At 37.6% G+C, this 22,460-nt stretch overlaps 2 protein-coding genes across 2 annotated transcripts in view; both read right to left on the bottom strand.

Annotated features, from left to right (window-relative positions):
- stk10 (serine/threonine kinase 10) overlaps positions 1–15,162 on the bottom strand; it is a 38,619-nt gene extending 23,457 nt beyond the window's left edge. The window contains exons 1-2 of the mRNA XM_015060990.1: positions 14,685–15,162; positions 1,674–1,838 (exon numbers count right to left, since the gene is read on the bottom strand). Of these exons, the coding sequence (XP_014916476.1) occupies positions 1,674–1,838; positions 14,685–14,825 (306 nt within the window). The 5' untranslated portion in view covers positions 14,826–15,162. The remainder of the gene's footprint in view (positions 1–1,673; positions 1,839–14,684) is intronic.
- A 3,129-nt stretch (positions 15,163–18,291) lies between these two features.
- cytl1 (cytokine like 1) lies at positions 18,292–21,392 on the bottom strand. Its single transcript, XM_015060997.1, has 4 exons — positions 21,189–21,392; positions 21,024–21,068; positions 20,677–20,823; positions 18,292–19,050 (listed from the first exon to the last, which is right to left on the bottom strand). Exons 1-4 carry the CDS (start codon positions 21,339–21,341, stop codon positions 18,991–18,993), a joined length of 405 nt encoding a protein of 134 aa, XP_014916483.1. The 5' UTR covers positions 21,342–21,392; the 3' UTR covers positions 18,292–18,990.
- Positions 21,393–22,460: the final 1,068 nt, after the last annotated feature.

Here is a 22,460-nt window from a genome sequence, read left to right on the forward strand (position 1 = left end):
GGGTTGCAAAATAGGTCACTGTGTGAGCTGAGAAGGTTTTTGTGTTCTGCGTTGCTGCAGATGTAAGGTCGGGTTGAAATGAGCCTCCATGGCATCTCAGGCACAGAGATATAGCAACTGCAGGGCAGTATCCACCATGCAGCTTTATTAAAGGAGATAAGCTGAAAGTTTAATATCAATTATGTGAACACAGAGACCCGAGTACTCCGTCATCCACATAGGAATGCATCTCAACATTTATTTTACTTAAAACTTCAAATAATATCACTGAATATAGAATCACACACAACCTTTTTTGTGTTGCATCTATGAAAACTTGTCAATGCGTATCGCACCATTACTGTGTTTAGCGAAATGTTTAATGCTTTAGGGGAAAATATTGTTTTTGTTTATTTAGTTCCTCCAAAAAAGGAAATTCTGTTCATTACTATCTTTAGACTTGACCCTGTAATGCAGTTCCTCAGATAAAGCAAGGTTGTGTTCCAACATGAGGTCACCATTATTTGCTTTGGCCAGCAGGAGGATTGCAAGAACTGTTTCATCTGGACTCAAAGTGAGTGTGGAGATGAGGGAAGACTGAAGAGCAGAAAACACTCAAGTGAAATTGATCTTTCTTGCAGTAACATCAGGGTGAGGGTGGGATCATCTCTGAAACATTACGCTACCCTGGGGACGAACTGCAACTCCAAATCAGAATTTGAACTGTTCATATTGTGTTTAGACAGAAATGGACTCAAGGTGAGGTGGAGCAGCAAAAAGAACAGCTTCCTTTGAGATCAGGATTTTATGTGAAAGATCAACAACTCAAAAATTAGAAGTATGGTGCAGCAACTATTCAGCACCTGTAATCTGACTCCCCTAGTTAAAATTCAGCGCAACCAGTTGCCTTCAGAAGTTGCCTAATGAGTCAACAAAGTCTACTGATGTTTTTAATCTCAGCATGAATCTGGCTGTCCTGTGAAGGCCTCAGAGATTTGTTAGAGAACACTGAAATCATCAGGACCAGCAGACAGGACAGAACTCTAACGTATGGGTATGTTACAGAGAAACAGCCATGGCTTTGAAAATCTCCCGAAGCAGTTTTCAATCAATCATCTGAAAATGAAAAGACTACCGTATTTCTGCAAACCTAACAAGTGATGGCTGCCCACCAAAATTCAAAAGTCAGTTGGATGCAGCATTTATCAGAGAAGAGGTCTAGGGTTACTCTGGAGGAGCTGCAGAGATCCACATGTAAAGTGGGAGAATATTTTGACAGGACAACTATTACACATCTACTCTAAAAATATGGCTATTATGAAAGAAAGTCACTAAATTACACTAAAGGCAGAGGAACACACAGAACTCTAACTCCACCAGTAGGACCACGCTTTTCAGATTTTCTTATGAAAAAAAAAACGATAAGTGATTGGAATAGTTTTGCAATCAGCTGCTTTTTCAAGAATTATTTAAAGCATGCAACATTTTTTCAAAATAGTTATTGCATATAAGAAAAAATGAGTAAGAAAAGTTCTCGTGATCAACTTCATGAATAATCCTCCTGTTTTCCAGAGCACTGCTATAGAGGCACTTCTCAGTTAAACGATTGGGACGTTTGCAAACAACAGATCCCATTTGCTTGAGAATCATACACAGAGGAGCAAAATTATAAAACAGATGAAACATCAACATACCCAGAGTTTGTTCTCATAGTAAAACGCATCGAGCAGCTTGACGATGTAGCGGTGGTCACATTTAGCCAGGATGTCAATCTCCACCATGTAGTCCTCCAGCTCCTCCTCACATTTTGTCTCAATCACTTTGGCTGCAGCCAGAACTCCAGTCTCCTTGTTACAGGCCTGCAAAAAATGGACAAAACATTCATTTCAATGAGCACAAGTCACTTCAGACCTTTAAAGCAGAATTATTGCACTTCAGTCAATAGCTACAGTTCTTGTTGTTTAAAATCAACTGTAAGTTTTCTTCCACTCAGTTAATCATGTGAGATCAAGAATTTCAGATGTCTGCAATTGAGTCACTTTTCTTACATTTCCACAGAAAACATCAAATTATGGAGGCTTCAGGGTGTGGCTGTGACTAAAAGTGAACATATGTTTATGTTCCAAATTAAAGGAATGAAATATCAAAAATCAAATGAATAGTATCATTATCAACATATCAAAAAGAAAAACAAAAACAAACAGAACTATGATCATTTTACAGAATAACAAACTCGTTGACCTGTTCCTAATTCCTCTGGCACCCAAAGGAAAGAATAAATCGAGATTCACCAAAAGCAATTAAAATGTGGATTAACATCTAAAGACAGAGCACACTTCTCAAGGAAACACAGAGACAGGAACCATCAAAAAGAAAGAAATGATAAAAGGCATACCAGTAATTCTTGGTAAACATAAGCAGATAAATCAGTGAGTCAGACATACAGAATGAACCGAGATGAGCATCATGTGAAGGACAGTATGTTGTGAATGCAGGCTGATGGGATGTTATGGACAGACGGCCTATTGTGATTCTGCAGTTGGAACTCCATGTTTAGAGCTGCAACTTTGTTGTCGGCATCTACGACCATCACAAAGTCAAAGATGAAATATATGTGGAACAGAAAAATAGGAACGGGATCATTTTCAGCACTAGCAGGTAACAGGAAGTCTAAACTAAGTAAAATTAAGGAGATTTGTTTTTCCTTCTGGGCTTCCAACTTCTCGTTTGTTAAACACAACAGATTTGGAATGTCAGTCATTTAAAAATCTCAGGGTTACGCTAAGGATCTATATTCTCTATTTATTACAGATAATTTGTACATAAGCTGGTATAAACAATCAGCTCTTCAGTTACATATTTGTTTAAAACTGGAGCTGCTCTCTTACAAAATGACATCACTTCTGCTCATAATTTAAATAATGACCACTTGTCCCAAAAAGCCTAGAAGATATTTATACACAATTCTCATCTGGTCTTGTTATAGTTTTCAAAAGAAAAATCTGAATGAACTGAAATGTTAAAGGTTTCATAAACTCCAAACAAAAATTTGCAAATAAATTCTTATCAATAGAGCTTTATAAAACAGTATGTTCATTATTCTTTTCACTGCCAAAAAATAATTCAACTATTTGGCAGAAAGTTTATTGGTGTTGACAGAAACTATAAGAATTTAATAATGCAGGTTTCTGGGTCTACATGTCCAGCCACAGACATGGAGGAATTCCACAGACTAAACAATCTGGTGTGGTTTAATGCCTCCATGCTTCACAGGGTCTGTGGGAAAACATCTGAACAAACACACTCTCAGTGACACACACTCTTCATGTTATGCCATGACTTTGAGTGCACACAAGTTGTGCACAAAAGTGTAGTAAGTGAGTGTTCCAGAGCAGCCATTCAGCGCCTCCTCATCAGAGAGAAACCCGCAGGGTGAGTCAACAGGATGGCAGTCCAACCATCAAACTGTCAGTCAGTTGGTCAGGCCTCAACAGCAAACAAAGAGACGGTGACACTTTCACCGCTCTGCATCTATGCAGTGAGCCTAAGCAAACTGCAGGGGTATATCAGCAGGACCAGACAGTGCTGATGTCCATCCGGTTAAAAGAAGGTCCAGAACTCAGCTGCTGCCAGGCTCCATGGAAAGTTTCAGAATGAACAAACCAAAGATCCTTTAACTTATGGAAGTTTACAACTTTTTATTCCCAAATCAGAGAAGACTGTTGCTCAACTCCTTGGCACATGTTCAAAAGAACCTCAGCACACACGTTAACATCTCAGTGGTAACAAGGCTGAGGAATGTGCCTCTGGCCTTCTGGTGACTGAAGGGCAGTCGGAGCGAAGAAGTTGGGAAGCAGATTCACGACCTCTTGTGTTTAGGTAGCTCAGGGGAATGTGTGACGTCAAACGGGCCCCTCAAGTATAAAATACAAAGATGCATGTTTGTATGTGAACCTTAGCAAGTGATAATACTCAGAGAGAGGAAGGAACACTTAAACACCTCAGTGCATCTCAAAACGGATCTCCTGGCTTTCTGACGTCAATACGCAAGTGACTTGATGCTGGTTCATTAAGGGCAGAGCGGTAAAAAGGACATGCACTGTAGAATCCAAACTGCTGCAGAAGGATGGAGGCAGGTTATTTAAGATGAACAGTCCTGAGGGAGCAGAGCTCCAGCTGACTGTATGCTGTAGCTGCTTGCAGGCATCCCAAGAGAAAACAACAGTCCCGTTTCAAACCCACAGACTCTTCACTCCTACAACAATCTCTGGCTTTGTTTGAAACCAGTTTCCATGGTTTCTCAATGGACCTTCTTCTTACTCTTCTTACTCTTCTAACTGACTTACTGTAAGTTGGTTTTTGCAAACTGCCATAAGAAAAGATTTGTCTGGGTATCAGATCATCTGTGGTCTTTCTAAATTTCTTGACTTGCTCAACTGAGTCGGTCAACAATTCCAGTTGTTTATTTAAAGTTACTCTTAAAACCACCAAATGTTTTCGAGATTCAAACGTCTGGACTGCAGGCGGACCAGTTTAACACCAATGGTCTTGCAACAGAGAGCTGCTGTTCTAATATGTCCAGAATGCAGTTCGTTTCGCAGAAAGACGTGACAATGACAAGAAATGCTCCTTTAACACAGTGAAACTCCACATGCCAATCATTCAGGATCTCATCTGCCAGTTGAGTTTGCCTTTTGGTTGAGAAATGAGATTCTAGATGCTGGCTGTGGGCCAAAAATCTGTTTTCTCTTCTCTTCTGCAGTGAAGCATCAATAAATCAGGAAAAATAAGGCCATTTAGAAGATGGATTTCATCTCTTTCCTTCTTAAAGGTTAAATATTATTTTGAAGCGATTAACCATGATCATAGACAATTGCATACAGAAGTGTTTCTTAAACATGCATGCTTTTAGGCATCATCTTGTGTTAAATTGAGCTGGATCAATGTCAATATATAACAACAGTTTTTTCTCCAAGTCATATTACTCAAAGACAAATAAAAGGATAATTTGGATTTCTGATCAGCCGTTTAGTGCATCAAGGACTGAAGCCTTCTGCATCATAAATTAAAAGATTAGTCATCCGTTTTCTGCTCATCTCCATGTCTGTTTCTATACTTTTTGGAAAGAACTCCTTCTAAAATTCTAACCTCTTATTTTATGCCTTTGCAGCACGTCAGCCCACAGCAAAGTTTTGTTCAATGTTATTATCATTTAAATGCAATCGTCTCTTTTCACTACCTGCCCACTGAAAGGGTGGGCTGTAAAAGCAGGTGATGCTGGTCCATGTGTCAGCAGACAAATGTACTGCATGTAATGACCAGCTCAGACTCGTACAAAAGGCCTCCACCATCACACTCCATGGCTGCCATCTGTTTACACTCTTTGACAGGCATGATACTTTTAAATGAATCAAGCTGAGAAACAGCATCAACACTGAGCCTGTCAGCAGAGTCATTGATAAAAACTGAGGAGGTGTTAAAAGCAGATGGATGGATGAGCCTCCAGCTGAGGCATCAAACATTCCTGACCCAAAATGTACAAAAGTAACATAATTGAACCACCAGCTTCTCATATAAACCTTCTAATGAAATCTGTGTCCATATAAACGTCTAAAGAGACAAATCAAACCCCAACACACCCAAACACTAACAAAGAGAGCACACAAAGTTCAGTCCCTTCCAGGTTCTACAAGCATACCACATGCTGATGTGTATTTTCAGCCTGTTTGCTTAGTTATGCTTAGGACAAAACACACAGCTTCCTTCAGGGTGAATAACGTGAGCAAGATAGACCTTTGCCCCATTATAAACCTGTTGACTGCCCCTCCTCACCACATGTTTGAAAGGAGGAATGCAGCTTAGTGCCTTCATCACCTCTGACACCAGGCATCCATAGAGGTAAAGCCCTTGCTTTCAAAAGAGTAACAATGTTAAATGACTGACCTGGATATAGAAAACCTGTTTATTTAAAGAGGTAGCTACTTGTCTCTGTCTGTTACAACTGTGTCAAATGCCGTATTTGTACAAGAATACAAAGTCCAGGATGAGTTTTTTTTTTCTATATCTCTCCAGCTTTGTAATGAAGGTGATCAGTTAATGTTTGCAGTAATGCTTCAGTGTCCCTGCAGCAGGGAGGTTATAGAGTTAATAAAATAAAAAAATAAAATAAAAATAAAAACATTTTCCAGGTTGGACAATCACCTGCTGACAGTTTTCAGAAACTCTTGCCTGTTTAACCCCTTATGACTTCTGCAAAGAAGAAATCACAATACTTTACAATAACTGTGCAAAAAGTTACATTTTGGCTGTAAGCATCATGCAAGCTTTCCCACCATCGCGTCCCAGCGGGAGCAGGAAACACTCCAGGCTGATAAAGTTTCCAAAACTGTCTCTCTGCTGCATTCTTCTTCAAATGTGAGTTATCTGCTTGAATTTAGAGAAAATTCTTGAAACAGACTCTGTGGAGCAGGACAGCAGTAAAACAAGAACACTGCGCTTCTTGAATAACACAAATAAAATTTGTTCTAGTTAGTAGAAAAATGTTATCTTTAAAACTCACTTCATGGCATACTAAAAAACTCTAACACAAGAAATTGTATTATTTTTGGTTAATGTGAGATTTTGGTCTGATACACGCAGCAAGAGTTCTACCACTTTAGTGACTCAATATATCCTATATATCAAATATCCACACATGTAAACGATACTTGTAGGCAGAAACCATTCGTATAGTTCAGGACTTAATAACTGAGTAAACATGTAAATTAAAACAGATTTGTGAAAATTTTAAAAATGAACATTTGTTCTAAAACGCAGACAGCAAATGTAAATGTGATCTAAAAAGACTCCCAAAAAACTGAACACTGAGCTTCTTCCAAAGCTTGGCTTTTGTTCATGAACCCAGCAATGTGTTGGTGTTTTCATTGCTTACATTCACTTCTCAGATTACTTTTGAGTTTCACACTTTACTTTGATATGAACGCTGGTTTTTCCAAGCAGGGGGAGACTGAGCAGACACTCGCGACGTCAGGCTACGATACTATCGCTCTGACTGCAGCTGTGGGCAAGTTGAGGCAGGTAACCATACATTTGTTGCCATTTCCTGACTTAACGTTGCTTATTTTCATCTAACTAAGAAAAATTGATCTTTGATAAGTAATATTATTAGAGTTCCTAGCAGCACAGAGCAACTTTAAAAAGTAGAATTACTTAAATCACTCCTATAAATAAAGTAATATTTATTTATAGGAGTTGTTGGGCTTCACAATTTTAAAGGCACCAGCAGTTTAAATAAATTACAATCTTCCCTATAAACACAATCAAATTAATAAATAGATTTTTCTGATGGTTACTTTGTAAAAGTTGTACTGCTGTGCTAAAATATAAAATTAGTTTGCTTTTTTTATTTATTTGTCAAAGGGGTATTATACATCTGAACTTGAATTAAACACAGGTTGTTTTACTCAAGAACTACTTCACAGAAAACAAATATTGCTTCAAGACATTCAAACTGCCACTTAACTTTCACCTTGAGATGTAAGAGGAAACACAATCTTGATGCCTGATCTCACAGCTAACCCCAAGCTTAAACACACTCAGCCCTGTTGCTACGGCTCTTTGAGAAAATGTCACTTTTGCTGCTTGAAGTATACAAAAACGGTTTCACATATTTCTTCTTCCTCTCTTAGTCAAGCTGCTGACTACATCTGAACACATTTTTTGCTTTCACAGGCATCCTGGGCGTGAAGCATGTCACATTGTTAGGCTCAGGCCTACACCAAAAACACACCCTGAAATGAAGCAATCTGTCTTTAGGATGTGAAAGTTTTGATCAGTGTAGAGAAATGCCCCACAGTGAACCTTGATGCAGCAACTTACAAAAACAAAAAAATCAGGTCAACAAAGTGTGGAAACGATGATTTGTTCACTAGCTTAAAGGAAACTGCAGCCATATTTTAATAAGTCATCACACCGTGGAGTTCTAAAACCATAAATCTCATGACAGATGAGCAACACTTCCTGCTCACAGCCCACGTAAAGAGCGAAACACTGGAGTAATTACAAGCTCGTAGTTAGAGCGTGGAGCAAAACCTCAAGCTCAGACAGGTAAAGCAAGATTATTCAGCCAAACCATCTGACAGGAAACTGGCGTGACGACAACGTGGGGTGAAAAGAATGCAAAAATATGTTGGAACAAAAACAAGTTGCGTTGAAGCTGATATGAGCTAATCCTCCAACTGTCTAACACCTACAGCTTCCTAGCAATATGATTAAAGTACCAGATGTAGATGGAAAGTTGTTTTTCAAGCACCTTAATAATGTGATCACATGGCCCATGGGGGGCTCCCATCATGTTGACACCCCACCCACACAGCTTGGTTCTTATCAGTCTGTAGAAGTTCAGCTGCTCCACTGAGATTAGACCAAGGGAAGCCCAAACTTTCAAACAGAAATGAAGACCCTCACAAGCGCTTAAATGGTACTGCCATGTTCTGAAGCATCACAAGCTTCACACAAAGAGGATGTCGAAATCTGACTCCCCCCACTTCTCTCACTCAGTTCGGTTTCTCTTTCACTCCAGATCTATCAGGAAATGTCCATGTTTTTTAAGTTGTTTATGTTGTACTGTCTGTAACAGAAAGATTACCAAAGTTAACAACCCCATAACGTCTTGAGGACGTCCAGGTTCCCTACAACATACAAACAACAAACAAGTGTAGCCAACAATCATAACGATGGCAATTTCATTCCTCTTCTTAAAAAAAACTGTCTTTAATATAAGAGTGATGTACATAATGATTCAAGAGATGCATTAATGGATTTTGTGGTCAACTGGATGTGTTGGGAATATCATTGGTCTACCAGTACAGATTCCTCTTAAAAAGCAGAAACATCCAAAAATGCAAGAACAGCAAACTTGTTGTTTTTTTTAGCCTTCCTGTCAAAAGAGGTTTTGACATAGTAATGTTTGCATGGCTGAGAGAGAGAAAACATCCATCCATCCATTTTCTGCACACCCTTGTCCCTAGTGGGGTCGGGAGGATTATGGTGCCTCTCCAGCTAGAGAGAAAACAGAATTATTTTATTATTCCAAAGAAAAGACAAAATGGTGACGCTGCTGACAGATTCTGTTTGTTCTTCCTCATGATTTGTGATTAGTGTGGTTAGCACTGTGAGCCCACTATCTGAGGTAGGTGGATCTTCTTCAGGCCCAAATACAACAAACTGAAGTGGAATGTGTATTTTGCCACCTTTTCATAAAAAAAAACACAGTTTGAACATCTGTAACAATCTTTAAAGTGGTTTCTTTTTTACAAATGGGAAACATGATAAAATCATGACTATTTTCTTTTTGTAGCAATGTCCATATGATGATTTATCCCCATCACCAACATATACTTTAACACGATACAAGTTTCATTTTTCTCTTAAAACTGAGTTTTTATTTCATCTAAATTATTAGAGTTTAACTTTTTAGTGCCAGCTTGTAGACACCAGAAACACAGTTAAAGCTCAGATTTGTCGCGCTCTGTTCTTTCTCTTCCAAACAAGAGGATCAGTGGGAATTTGACAAGAATGTATCCTGACATCCTGCAGGCGTGTCTATGGATACATTTCACCAACAGCAGCAGCAGCAGCAGCAGCAGCAGCAGCAGCAGCAGCAGCAGCAGGGTAGTGTGCTCAGCGGCATGTGTCTCATTAATTAGTGAGAAGAAGAGTACAACTCCTCTGTTTCATGCCTGACTTATTACCATCTTATTTGCTGGGTATGCAGATAATATTTCCAATGTGTCAAATATATAAGACAGGATATTCACTGTGTAGTTCTGCTGGTGTTACTTATGTGAAAAGGTTAAACCTGATTTTAGTTGTAAAATGTTGCGAAAAAGCACCAGGAAGTTGGTGGGTTAGGGGGGAGGGTTGTTACTTCACACGTTAAGGTACATTTAAAATAAACATATTCTTGTAGTAACAGGAATTATGAGGAAGAAAAAGTGATCATTGCATCAAAGAGTTGGAAAAAAAATATTTTTGACAGAAGTACACAAAATAACTCAAGAAAGCATACTGAGAAGGAAACGTTCCCTTTTAGGAGAACTACGTGCTCCAAAAAGCACAATGTAGAAAGAGAAACATCCCAAGTAAGTTAGACATCAACCCACAGTGGGGATAGTAGTTGACTTTCAATCACTTTTCAACAGATAAAGGCAAACTTCAGTAATGTTGCTCTGCTGTGGAAACAAAGTGCTATCATTATGCTAATGACTGAAGATACTGTGGTTAGAAGTGTTGGTCTTCTATTACTTTCAAACTCTATTTAGGATACTTAAGTTGGTAAAGGCCATTTTGCAGTATCCTTTTGCATTAACCTACAGCTTTCCACATTGCTGGACAAAGAACACATCATACCTAAGAACTACCAGGTCAGACTGGCATTGATAACCTTCGGTGCAGAAGTTGCTGCAGAGGAAAAATGACTTGGTTGGAAATTTTCCATACCATTTAAGTGTTTAGGAATAAAGTCAACAAAAGTGCCAAAGGTGTGAAGAAGTTTCTTGAACTGAAACAGTTTTTTCTTTGATGGAATGTTAACTTTTACTTTAGGCTGATACCTCTAAGCAAGGAGTGAGACTTAAGCAAATACCAGAAACTTACTGCAGCAAAGTTCCTCATTTTTATCCTTTTGGGGACTCCCAGTTTTGTCTTGGATCACGTAAGAACAGGAAATATCGGCAATCCTCTCAGCTAAGCTGAGGGTCTATGTGTTCTTAAGAAGAACACATACTGATGTTTCCAGTTAGCAATGCTAAGTAAACTAGCCATGCTAATCAGACCTTTTGCTAAGATACTAAATATTAATTTTTAGTGACAACTCTAAACATCTGGTCTTCGTATTTGAATTGATAGTAAAATGTTATTCAGCTGTTGCATTGATGTCACACACAGAGTGACGTCATCGCTGGTCCCAATATAAATGATTAAGAATCAAAAACGGCATAAAGTCTGCGTCAGGGTTCTTAGTAGTTGCATTGAATCATTCATTCATTGGGATTTGAATCCATTTTCTCAAATATTACGTTGGTCATATGTATTTTGAAATTATCTTAAGCTACATGGCTGAAATAATTATTGGTTTTGATGATTACTGTGATTAGATTTGCTAGTGATCCCCTTTTAAATCAAATTACCAATAATCATTTGGGACAATTGCAATATTAAAACACTCAATTTTGAACGCAAAGTCTCAGGTGCTCAGGAATATTTCTGAGACTGAAGTGTTAAATGTTGCAACTATTTTTTAAACTGTGGAAAGTTTTTTTTTTTATAAAAAAACTATTTAATTTTTTTCTATTTAACTCATTTCTGTTTCTCTATCATCATCATTGTAATCACAAGTTTATGCTTGACAACAGTGTCAAAACAACATTTACCAAAAATATTAATCATCATTAAGTGCTTGGTCTGCATAGAAATTTCTGTTTCATTATACTTAATATTAGGCAGTTTTCCAGTTTAATATGTATTAATATGTATGAGTATGCATTAACTTTTAATACATACTCAGTTTTTACTGCAGGGTTAACTAACAGTGAATGACCTCCAGCCTGTAGAAACACTTTCTGCATATTTCTTAAACACATTTAAATAAAACCATGATGCTATTTATACCCATGATTAATTTTCATGCAATAATCCTGACACCATGTTTTATTGTGTTTTTATTTTGAATAATGAGATTATAACTATTTTTTAGCTACCAATAGTTTCATTTGTACAGATATTTCTGTCCTAAAACCAGGATGATTTTACACTCTCCACTATAACTATGAGCTCTTTCTGAGGATATGAGTTTTATAATTAATTATTATTATTATTATTATTATTATTATTATTATTATTATTATTATTTGTTATAAAGACAAGGAAATTGTCCATTTTAGTAAAATAAATATTTTGTTCTTACTGGGAAATTAGAATCAATTTACTATTGGCAGAGCAGACCTTTACACAATCAAAAACTTTTATTCATATTTAACCAAACACAGATATTGTACTAAATCAATATGACTGCAGAAATAAAGGCCTTCAGATAAAAATATTGTTGTTGACCTCTGAACTCAGCTACACACATCATAGTGCTTCTAACAAAAGAAAACAGAAGTTGCACTTACGTGTTAAGAAATACCTCTGTGATAACTGGTAGCATTTTATATTATAAACAAGTTCCTGCACACACTACTTAATTTGTCCCCAACTCTCCTCTTTAGCAAGTTGGCTCTTGTTTTTCCAGCTGTGACATTAACTTAAAGAATTTGTGTGAGGATGACTCTGTACTCTCAACTACATTATGCTGTTAAACATGCCTGCTTGGTTTCAGTCACAGAAAAGATCTCTGCCTTCATCATCACAGGTCACACATTCACAACTAACTTCCACCCCCGACAGTCTGAGGAAACCAGTCCTCAACCCTGTCACCCAATCTTCCTCCATCACAGTATTTAATGGAAAACATATGAAATTCACCAAATGAGGCCTTCCCCTCCCACACATGAGCCAATAATTCTGAGATTTGGGAGCAGCAACAGGAAGTTATCAGTCCTGAGACGACAACTTCCTTGTCTGGTCATCAGCTGCTTGGTGACTCGGCCTCCTAATCCTCTGACAGCTGCAGGTGTGAAGATGTTGTCTTGGAAACCCACAGAATGATAGCAAACAGAAGCCAAAGAATAGGATTGAAATTTGAATGGGGAAAGATAAACATATAAGAGAGAGATTGGATTTCAGTGTGGTACTTTACTCTTCCTTGAGTGGGTTTGTGAACTTTTTGTAAGTTTTAGTACTGAAAACTGAAGAATTGCTCTTAACTTTACACCGAACTCTAAAGTCTTAAAATGGTTTGTCATCAGTTTTCTCAGTCACCCTAAAACCAGTTCTTGTGTCTAAAGGGTTTTAATAAAAATGGTCAACTTTAGAACAGTTAACTTCCTCACACCTTCTCCAATTCATACGGCCTGTCCAGCAAAAACTGAATGTCCACGCAGTGTTTCCTTTCTTACAAAAAAGTGCCTTTTCTAGTCATTGCAGAATTCCTCCAACACAGCCTCTGCCGTGTCAAAGGCATTCACTGTGCTCCGCTGGGCTGTGCAGACACAGAGGGCCTGTGCCCCGTTTCACACAGGCGAACTGACATGCCAGCAGGTCAAGATTAAATAAGTTTTCCAAGCCAAAACTCTGCCAGTTGCTGAGGTCTGGAAGGCGGCACAGAACTAATGAAAAGGGCTTTCACTGTCCGGTTAGGCTGACTTGTACCATGGAGCCACAGAAAAGACTGAGTGTAGAGAGGATGAATACAGGTGCCAATACAAGTAATGCATTTCAGTAGGTAGATTAAAAAAGCCCCATACTGATTAAAAACACAGCAATACACTTGAAGCACTTGTTTGCTTTCATAATTAAAGATTGCAGTTAATACAAACCCAAATACAGCCTGTGGCCTTACTGAGGTGTTACAGGAAACACAGGTTGATTTAATAAGCAGCCTTCAACTCATCTGCACTGCTAGCACTTGGCATGTTTGCAGGCCAGTCAAGCATAGTGATACCATGGTCATTAAAGCAGGTATTTACAACTTTTGCAGTGTGGGCTGGTGCCAAGTGCCTGCAGAAAAAAAGGCTAATCAATGAATCCATGAGGTTAGTCAGCAGAAGGGAAGATGAAGTGCCTGGTGTGAGGCAGTGCAGAGCTTAAACTTGGCACAGTGGACACACACCAGCAGTGATGATGGCTCCCCAAATCATCACTGACTTTGAATTTCACACTAGACCTCAAGCAACTTGACTTTGGTGCTTCTCTACTCGTCATTCAAACTGAAACTGATTTTAAAATAAAATGTCAAATTTGCTAAGAGTTTTGGCAACTGGTAAAGATTTCACTCATTTTCTTCCTTGCACAGCAAGACAATGCTGATGTTTCTCGTCTCTACAGGAGTGGGCTGATGAAAAAAATGCAACAGATGAAGACATGTCTTTCTGAATCTCCCCCAAAACTCCCCTACAACTACCTGATTGCACCACACGTTTTCCTTCCACCCAACCTTCCACTACTATGCAGTTCTCTGAACAAACCAGCTCTTCAACAGTCACCTTTTGCTTTTGTGGCCCTCATGCTTGGAAAAATATTAAATGAGCATTCTCCCATGCATTCACACCTTTTTGATCTTATGCAATGTTCTACTTAAACTTTAACAAGTCGTTATCCACAATAATCAAAATAAACAGATATAAGCACTTAAAATATATCACTCTGTATGCAATGAATATGTATAGTACAAGTGTTATTTGTGTACTTAAAGTGCTTAAATAAATAAAATTTTAAAATGATATTGTTAGTGATGCACCAGTACTGTTCATGTGGATAGAACTTCTTAAAAGCTGAGACTGACTACCTGACTAACAACATACTTTACATAGCTATCCATTTACAAAAACAAAAGAAGTTTGGAGGGTGAAGCATCTCACATGTGACAGGGAGTAGTCCACCACACCCCAGAAACAACTTAAAAATAAATGTGGTCAATACTGGTACATCTCACATAATTTTCTCTGTTGAAACTATAAGCTAAACTTAAAACGTGATTGACAGGATATAAAAAGAAAACATTATGAACAAAGGTAATAGCAGCCAGGTGTTTTAAATGGTCTTACCTTGTAAACCTTTCCAAACGCGCCGTCTCCCAGCTCTCCAACTATCTCCCATATGTCATTAGGGTTCACGTCTCGGCTGACGTGCTCATACTGCTTCAGCTTCTTCTTTAGGATAATTTTACTAAACTTTGCGAATGCCATAATTAGCACTGTGACGCTTTTTGAATGAAATCAAAATGTAAATGATAAAATAATAAATCAAAGAATACGTTAGTTGTCAACGATCTCTACACAGAGAGCTTTACTCACGCCAATACGCAAAAAAGTGTTGTCTTCACTTTTCGCCTTCTTAAAAAGAAGCAAAAAGAACAGAGTGCTTTTTCAAGAAGTTATTTTGCTCCATCCATTTTACTCCCGAGAATCTGCGAGGTCTAAGGAGAAAACATGTCAATAATCCGCCTTACAAACTGCGATCAAACACCGGGGCACGCAGTGACCACCTGCCGCTGCAGCGGTGGACACGCTGATGGGGTTCTCTGTCTAACTGTGCGTGTCTCGCTGTCTGGGCAACTTGTTGATTCAAACTGAGAGACGAAGCCCCACCTTATTGCGCAACAGCCCTCTCTTTCAGTGGCGTCATGGAAATGTAGTTCTTCAATCCGTCTTCTGTGTGGCACAGATGGTTAAAAAAAACTCCATATCCGGGTTGGCGCACGCAGCCGTCCCCGTTAATGCCTGTAACTCTATTTGACAGCTATGCACGTGTTTATTTATCTACTAATTAATGGACAACGCGCTGCTGTTTCATAATACAAATACATAGGCGTATGTCATTTATATATCACATCAATACTACAGCCCAAAAACTCAAATTTAGATTTTGTGCTCAAAAAAGAGAAATTAGTCAAATTGGCAGGACAGCTAATTACGTTTGTGTTTGATTCAACACTTAGATTTCTTGATCTAGTTTCTCATCACTTCTCATTTCACACTGCCGCAGGTCAGTTAAATTGCTTTTTCCTTCCACATATTTTAAAACAGCTCCATCTGGTGGTGCTTTCCACGTAACAAGCGTCCAGATTTGTATGTAGTTTATAACACTGTATTTTAATTTAACATCATAACTGGTATATTTGGGTATTTGGTCAACCTGCACTGTAAATATTTTCACCCAAAGTGACTGAAAAAAGAAAAAAAGAAGTCAGTGAGCGAAGCCTAAATCAGAAACATGTAAACGGACAAATGTAGATGAAAATTAAACTATAAGCATCAACTAGAAAAATACATATTTTTTTAAGCTTTTGAAACATTAGAGCATTTTTAAACCCATTATCTCAGTACACCATGACCATGACAGACTCTTTGTCCCAGTCTCTGTCGTGTTTTTGAATCATAGCTGTGTTTAGTGAGGCCTGCAGTGCTTTAGGTTCAGAGTTCTCCTGTCACCTTCTGGTTGAGTTGAGTTGATTTGTCAATGCAGTCGAAAACATTTTGACAGAGCAGCCACACCTGGGAAGATTTAACACTATCCCAGTAATTCCAGTAATCCCAGTTAATTCATGATTTAGCAATGGGGCAGATTACCTGTTCACACATTTGGATACCACTTTCCCTTAATAAATGAAATCCTCTTTTGAACAGTACATCTTGTATTTACTTAGACCGTTTTTGTCTGATACTAAAATTTAATGAAAGCATGACAACAAAAAGAGGCATTCTGTACTTTTTCACAGCTCCATAAATACAAAACTTTGTTTTATCTTCCTTTAGTGTTCAGAAGCAGAGCTGTTTTTAGCTAAAATCAGGACAATACATCACAAACATGATGACGTCAGCACAAGGCTTCTCCTTTGTAACTTTTCACATATGGGTGAGTCTAAACAAACATGGTCTCATACTAACTAAAAACTTAACACCCAAGCAGTGTATTTGGTCTAAAAGCTTTTTATGAATAATGAGAGAAATCGTCTCTCCAACTGAAAGCAGGAATCATTTAATTAGACAGTTAAATGAAAAGAACTAATAAAACATTTCTTGCTTCTTGAGGTCTTGGACACACATGAAACTATGGCATCACTCAAACAATATGATGGCAACATGATTTTGTTAGAACAGGAACAGCTTCATGTCCCATTTTTGTTGTCTGTTTCTGCTAAAATGTCCCAGAGTCTGTCAGACTGTTCTGTCCTCTTTAGGACAAGGCTTGGTGACTTGCAACCACGTCAGTAGACACAACTATGCATATTACATTTTATCTCATAATTATCCTGATGAGAGATAGTTTTCTTTTTTAATTAAAAAGAAGGATTATATGCTTCCTTTATGATAAAAGCATATTTGTGTTATCTAAAATTAAAACACTTTTGCTTCTTCTGAAGCACTTCCATGTTTTGAGGATACTTCAATGTACAATTATTCTAACTACTATCCTAAAACCTGATAAAAGAATAAAAATCATACCATGAAATTAAAGGTTTAATCTTAAATTGTTGGGTTCCTAAACATCAGAATCAGATAAAAGGCAGCAGGTTCAGATTGTAGTTTATTTTTAGTATTTTGAGCTTAAATTACTCATAATTCTTGGAAGCTTTCTGCTATTAAAAGTCAAATTATCTGTCATATTGATAGGGATGTTCCTAAAAACGGGAGGATTTTATGCTGCGTCTTATGTTTTTCATTTGTGTTCTAAGCAGTTGGAATGGTTTGAGAAACGAGCGTAAACAGCACCTCTAGTGGTTTACTTTAATCAAACATGGTTTCATTTCCCTCTTCTAGCTAATGCTTTGAGTTTGCATGAAGTTCCCACAACACAGTCATATGTCCTCATCTCAACTGCACTGCTCTGGAGACAACAGCCTGGAGTAAAGAGACAAGCTCATGCAGGTTCAGTCGGCCCTCAGAGGTTTCCACTAATCTGTCCACACTGATCTCTTGCCACTGATGTCTACATGTTTACTCTGTTCAGCTTCTGTGACAACAGCTCGGCCTTCCAGTTGCCATCAAATAACCTGGAGATTTTTCACTTCCTAAAAGCATTTTCAGGGATTTTTTTTTAACTTAATAGCTTTGATTAATTCACAGCCAAAAAAAGTCATGAAATATTCATAAATGCCGCATAGCATTTTCAAATTCTGTCAGGTGTTGTGATGATTTAAAACTAAAAAAGGAAAGAAAAAGAAAGGACATGAAAAATGCAACTTTATTATTTTTCCAGAAACTCTCATTCTCCTTACATTGGTACAAATTATTGTAGAAACTGTAATTATAATGCATTGTAGAAGTATTAGTACCACATTTCAAATTGTGTCAAGTTATAGTGATAATCTGGCTCTATTTTTCAGGAGGTTTTATTTAATAGACCAATAGATGTGAAGTGGAAAAGGATGTGAGAAGGTTTTCTTTCCTTTTTTTTTATTTCTTTTTTCAAATTAAATTTAAAAACGTGATAAGGATTTTTACTCATCCCTGATATTTGATATTCCCAAATAAAATCAAGCTCAACCATTTTTTTCATCTGAATTGCTAAGTCATTTCATTAGTAAATCCAGTCCACCCATAGCTGTGAGGTTAAAGAAAACCTGAAGCCCATCCAATCGCACAAATGTAGATCCTTCAGAAGTTGTGTTAAATAGGCTAATTCCCACTGCGCTCTTCTTTGTCTCATGTGGGGAGATCCAAACAACCCTGGACAGAGTCCAACATGATAATGGCTGCATCACATTGTGTAAATGTTTTCTTCAGCAGGTGGTCAGCGTTAATGTGAACTAAATTATGGGCATTCCTGAGAGAAAACATGTGCTTTTAAGCAGAACAATGACCCTACAGATCCATTCAGACCTACTATATACCATCATGTCTCAATAAAAGAGACAGAGATGAAAAAGAGATGCTGCATCCCAAGGGGCTGTCCTTGAAACAAATAAATATCAAATAAATGAGATGAAAACTGATGTACACTAACTGATGGAACTGAAGTTCAGTTATTGAACAGAAGATCAGAGAAATGCTGGATGTAAATGCAATTTTTTGATTTTCATTGTGAATAAAACATATTGAAAACTATGCATTGAGGTTAGATGTTGCAAGTGACAAAATGCAAAAAAAAAAAGTGTAAAGGATACTGATACTTTTGCAAGGCACTGCAAAAAGAACATTTAAATTGACTTTGTTAGCTTTATGTTATATTGTGACACTTAAAAAATGTTACACTTTTTATGTAAAATCCACACAGTTTTATAAAAATTCCTTAAAAAGATCATGTGTTGTGTAATGTAATACATTGTAAAAAAAAAAAATACATAAAACTTTGACTTTTCCACTTCTTTAAGCTCCCTTTGGACTTTGGACAGACAAGAATGGTGGACTTTCAGTATCGATTGTTTGGACGCTCCAGCGCAGCACAGTCATAGACGGTAAACACCAGGTCCTGTTAAAACACACAAGAGGTATGACATAAACATTAATTAATGACAACTGTGGGGTCATATTAAGCTCTTAGTACTGTACTTATATGTATTAAAACAATAATATTCAATATAATAATACATAGCAGTTGGTATAAGGTTCTTGTCATCCTCCCAGGAGACACTTTGACTCTTACACTCCATTTGCTGTATTTCTGTGATTTACCTCAAACCCTTTTCCACACCATGGCCTAGTCTGCGAAGACTAGGACACTGTCTGCAGACCTAGATGTGTGTAACTCTCCTCATCACGTGAGTGGGATCAAACATCCCCACAGGACAGCACCGTTCTCATAATCTGCATCATAAACGTTGCCTAATCCTGTCAGAGCACCCACTGAGTGACCCACTAAACTGCAGACTTTTTTCTGTTTTGTGTCAAGTCATGCTGCACAGTGACTGGGATTGTTGGCAAACAGATATTCAAAAATGTGCTGTTATTTTTGGCCAACAAAATGTTGTCCCAGAATGTCTCATTTTGGCTTGCACAGTTAGAGTATTACCATATTCCCGCTAATATTTTAGTCATCATTCCTGCAGGAATGCCCTGTCACTGTGTTCGGTGTTCATATAAGCCATTAGGCTGTCCTTCAAATTTTACTCAAGTGTATTAAGCTGTAGCTTAGATTGATAAGGGCCATTTTTCTTGGGTCTCATTTTACTTTGCAAAATTAAATAAGCAGTTCAGCTCCAATTTTATGCAGTTATATTACTTGTGGAGACAGACTCATTGCTCAGGTAGTTAAATGGCAATCATGCAAAAAAATGGGGTGAGCTATGGCTTAGAATGATTAGAAGAGACTGAACTTTCAAAATAAAATAAACTTCCTGACTACTTGGCTTTGAAGAAAATCTGACTGAAATACCTCTTAAAGCCAGACTTTTCACTCAAATCAGTCAAACTCTTCTTATATATAGTTTATCACCTAAAAAACAATCATTCAGTTGGTTTTGCTTCATTATTGTAAAACATAATTGAATTCCAAAGCGAGCCCGCAGAGCGACATACCCCTGGTCACATCAGAGCTGATGGTGGAAGGCAGATCAGATCTTTTGAGGACAACCATTTGTATTTTTCTAGTTGTTCATCTCCTCTCTTATTTAAACCGTTTTCAATTTGCATTCAACAATTAACTTATTAAAGCGCCGTTGGGATGATCTTATTTTTATTTTATTTTTCTCATCTTTGAAGCCGTCAAACTTTCAGTGCCTTACTGCAGCATACGGGCTGGATGTGTGCACCAGTGTTGCTGTTCTGGAACGAATTAGGTATCTGATATGTAATTAAATGTTATTTTATTATTCATTATTTAATGTCAATGACAATCTATCATCTATCATAGTATATCCATCCATTCATTTTCTGTACACCCTTGTCCCTAGCGGTTTGGGGAGGGGTGCTGGTGCCTGTCCCCAGCAAACGTTTCGGGCAAGAGGTGGGGTCACCCTGGACAGCTTGCCAGGCTGTCGCAGGGGATCTATCATAGTACATACTTTAGTTAAATAAGATGCGTCTGTGGACAGAATCTGTAATATCTAAATTCAACATTATGGTTGTTACAGTTTATGCCCACTGTGACCTTTCTTACCCCATGGCATTTCTCTCCCATGATGATGAAGAGCTGCCGCAGAGTGACTTCCAGCTTCCTCACTTCTCTGGTGTATCCGCAGCGCCGCCGTCTCAGGTCTTCCACCAGAGAGATGTAGTCTCTCATTTTGTACATCACACAGGCATTCTGTCATGGGTAACAATTAAGATTTCCCATATGTGATTTGAAGAAGCTGAGGTTTGCAGTCAAAATGCAACAGAAACAACCAGGGAAGTTTGGGTGACAATCTGTAAAAACAAAGGTTCTAAAGATCTTAGGGATTTGAGCACATTTTGAAAATGGTGAATTTTAAATGACATTTTACAGAATTTGTAAATCATACTTACATGTATATCAAGGTAGAGTTCTGGCATATGGGCCATACAGTGACCCTGGAGGGGAAAAAAAACCCAGCTAAGAAGTTAAGAAATACTGTAAATTAACAAATGAAAAGTCTGCCTGTAGAAGATTAAAAATCAAAGAGTGGTAAAAAACCACAGCATCTAACTTACGGTTTCATAGCCGATCTTCAAATCAGCTGCCATCTGAGTGAGCTCCTGTGCCATGCTGAGAGCCTTGGAGTAGCAGGTTGGTGGGAAGAAAGGGTAACTCAGCGCCATCGGTACCACGGATAAAAGAAGCAACAACTGTTTCAAGATCGACATGATGCACAGAAAGCTGCTGTGATGACTGAGTTTCTTTCTGATTCTTTCTGCATATATTTAGCCACGTATGCTGGCAGACACATTTTAACACGCCCTCTTTGTTTTCTCCAAAATATATTATGCAATAGTATGGCATTTGAAGATCCTTTGTGGAAGATGAGAAAGCGTTCATTTTGGCTTGGAGAATCTCAGTGAGATATTTTTAAACCAGCTTTTTGGCAATGGAAGAGACTTTAACTATAGGTAAACTGTAAACTGTAATTGTCCCAATTAGGGAAACCCACTTCAAAATGCTGCTACAGTCAAAACAAAGTAAGCATTCTTTTGTTAAAATTCTTCTCATCACAATTTGATATACTGTTGATTCATTATTTTTCATATGATTTTTGTGAGCATTTTATAAAGGAAACTCGTTTAAAAATAAGTGACGTCATGCACACTGCTCTGCTTTTTGACATAAACAGATAAAGCCATAAAAAGTTTGTTGGTCCATTTCTGCCTCCTGGCTCAGAATGATGGTTCGGTTTGCAGCGGTTTAAGGAAGTAGTTCCTCCTCAGGATCACCACATGCTTGAGTCAACATCAAGTCAACAACTTGATGCAGTCAGACCATCTTAAATGACTTTTACCAATAAGCATTATATAATGAACTTCATTTTATTGTATATGATTCAATTGTACTGGAATTCAAACTATTTAAGCAAAATTTGGACAAAGTCTTAGTTGGATAATAATTGGATCAGTCTTATAAAATTGCCTGTTGAATTACATCTGCTGTAATTTGGCACTAAAAACAAACTGTTTTGTATCATGAATCATAATGTCTATTATATTTACTACAGCAAATGCTTCAGTCAAGGATGTTATCTTATGTCTCCTAACATAACACCAGCTAACATCAACAGTATCAAAGTGGTACTAAGAAATATGAATGATAATTTTGAAAATATTTTACAACATTTCTTTATTGCAATATGAATAAAACTCACTGAGCAGAGTTTAGAAAATTCATATTGTTATGCCTGTTGTGCATTGGAGGTGAAGCTATAAAGAATTTTAGAGGTACATTTTCCCATTTGCAAAATTTGGATTAATATTTAATAATAAAATATTAATATA

Source organism: Poecilia latipinna, unplaced genomic scaffold, assembly GCF_001443285.1.
Source record: "Poecilia latipinna isolate Pla-1442-1.1 unplaced genomic scaffold, P_latipinna-1.0 Scaffold1764, whole genome shotgun sequence".
Lineage (NCBI taxonomy): Eukaryota > Metazoa > Chordata > Actinopteri > Cyprinodontiformes > Poeciliidae > Poecilia > Poecilia latipinna.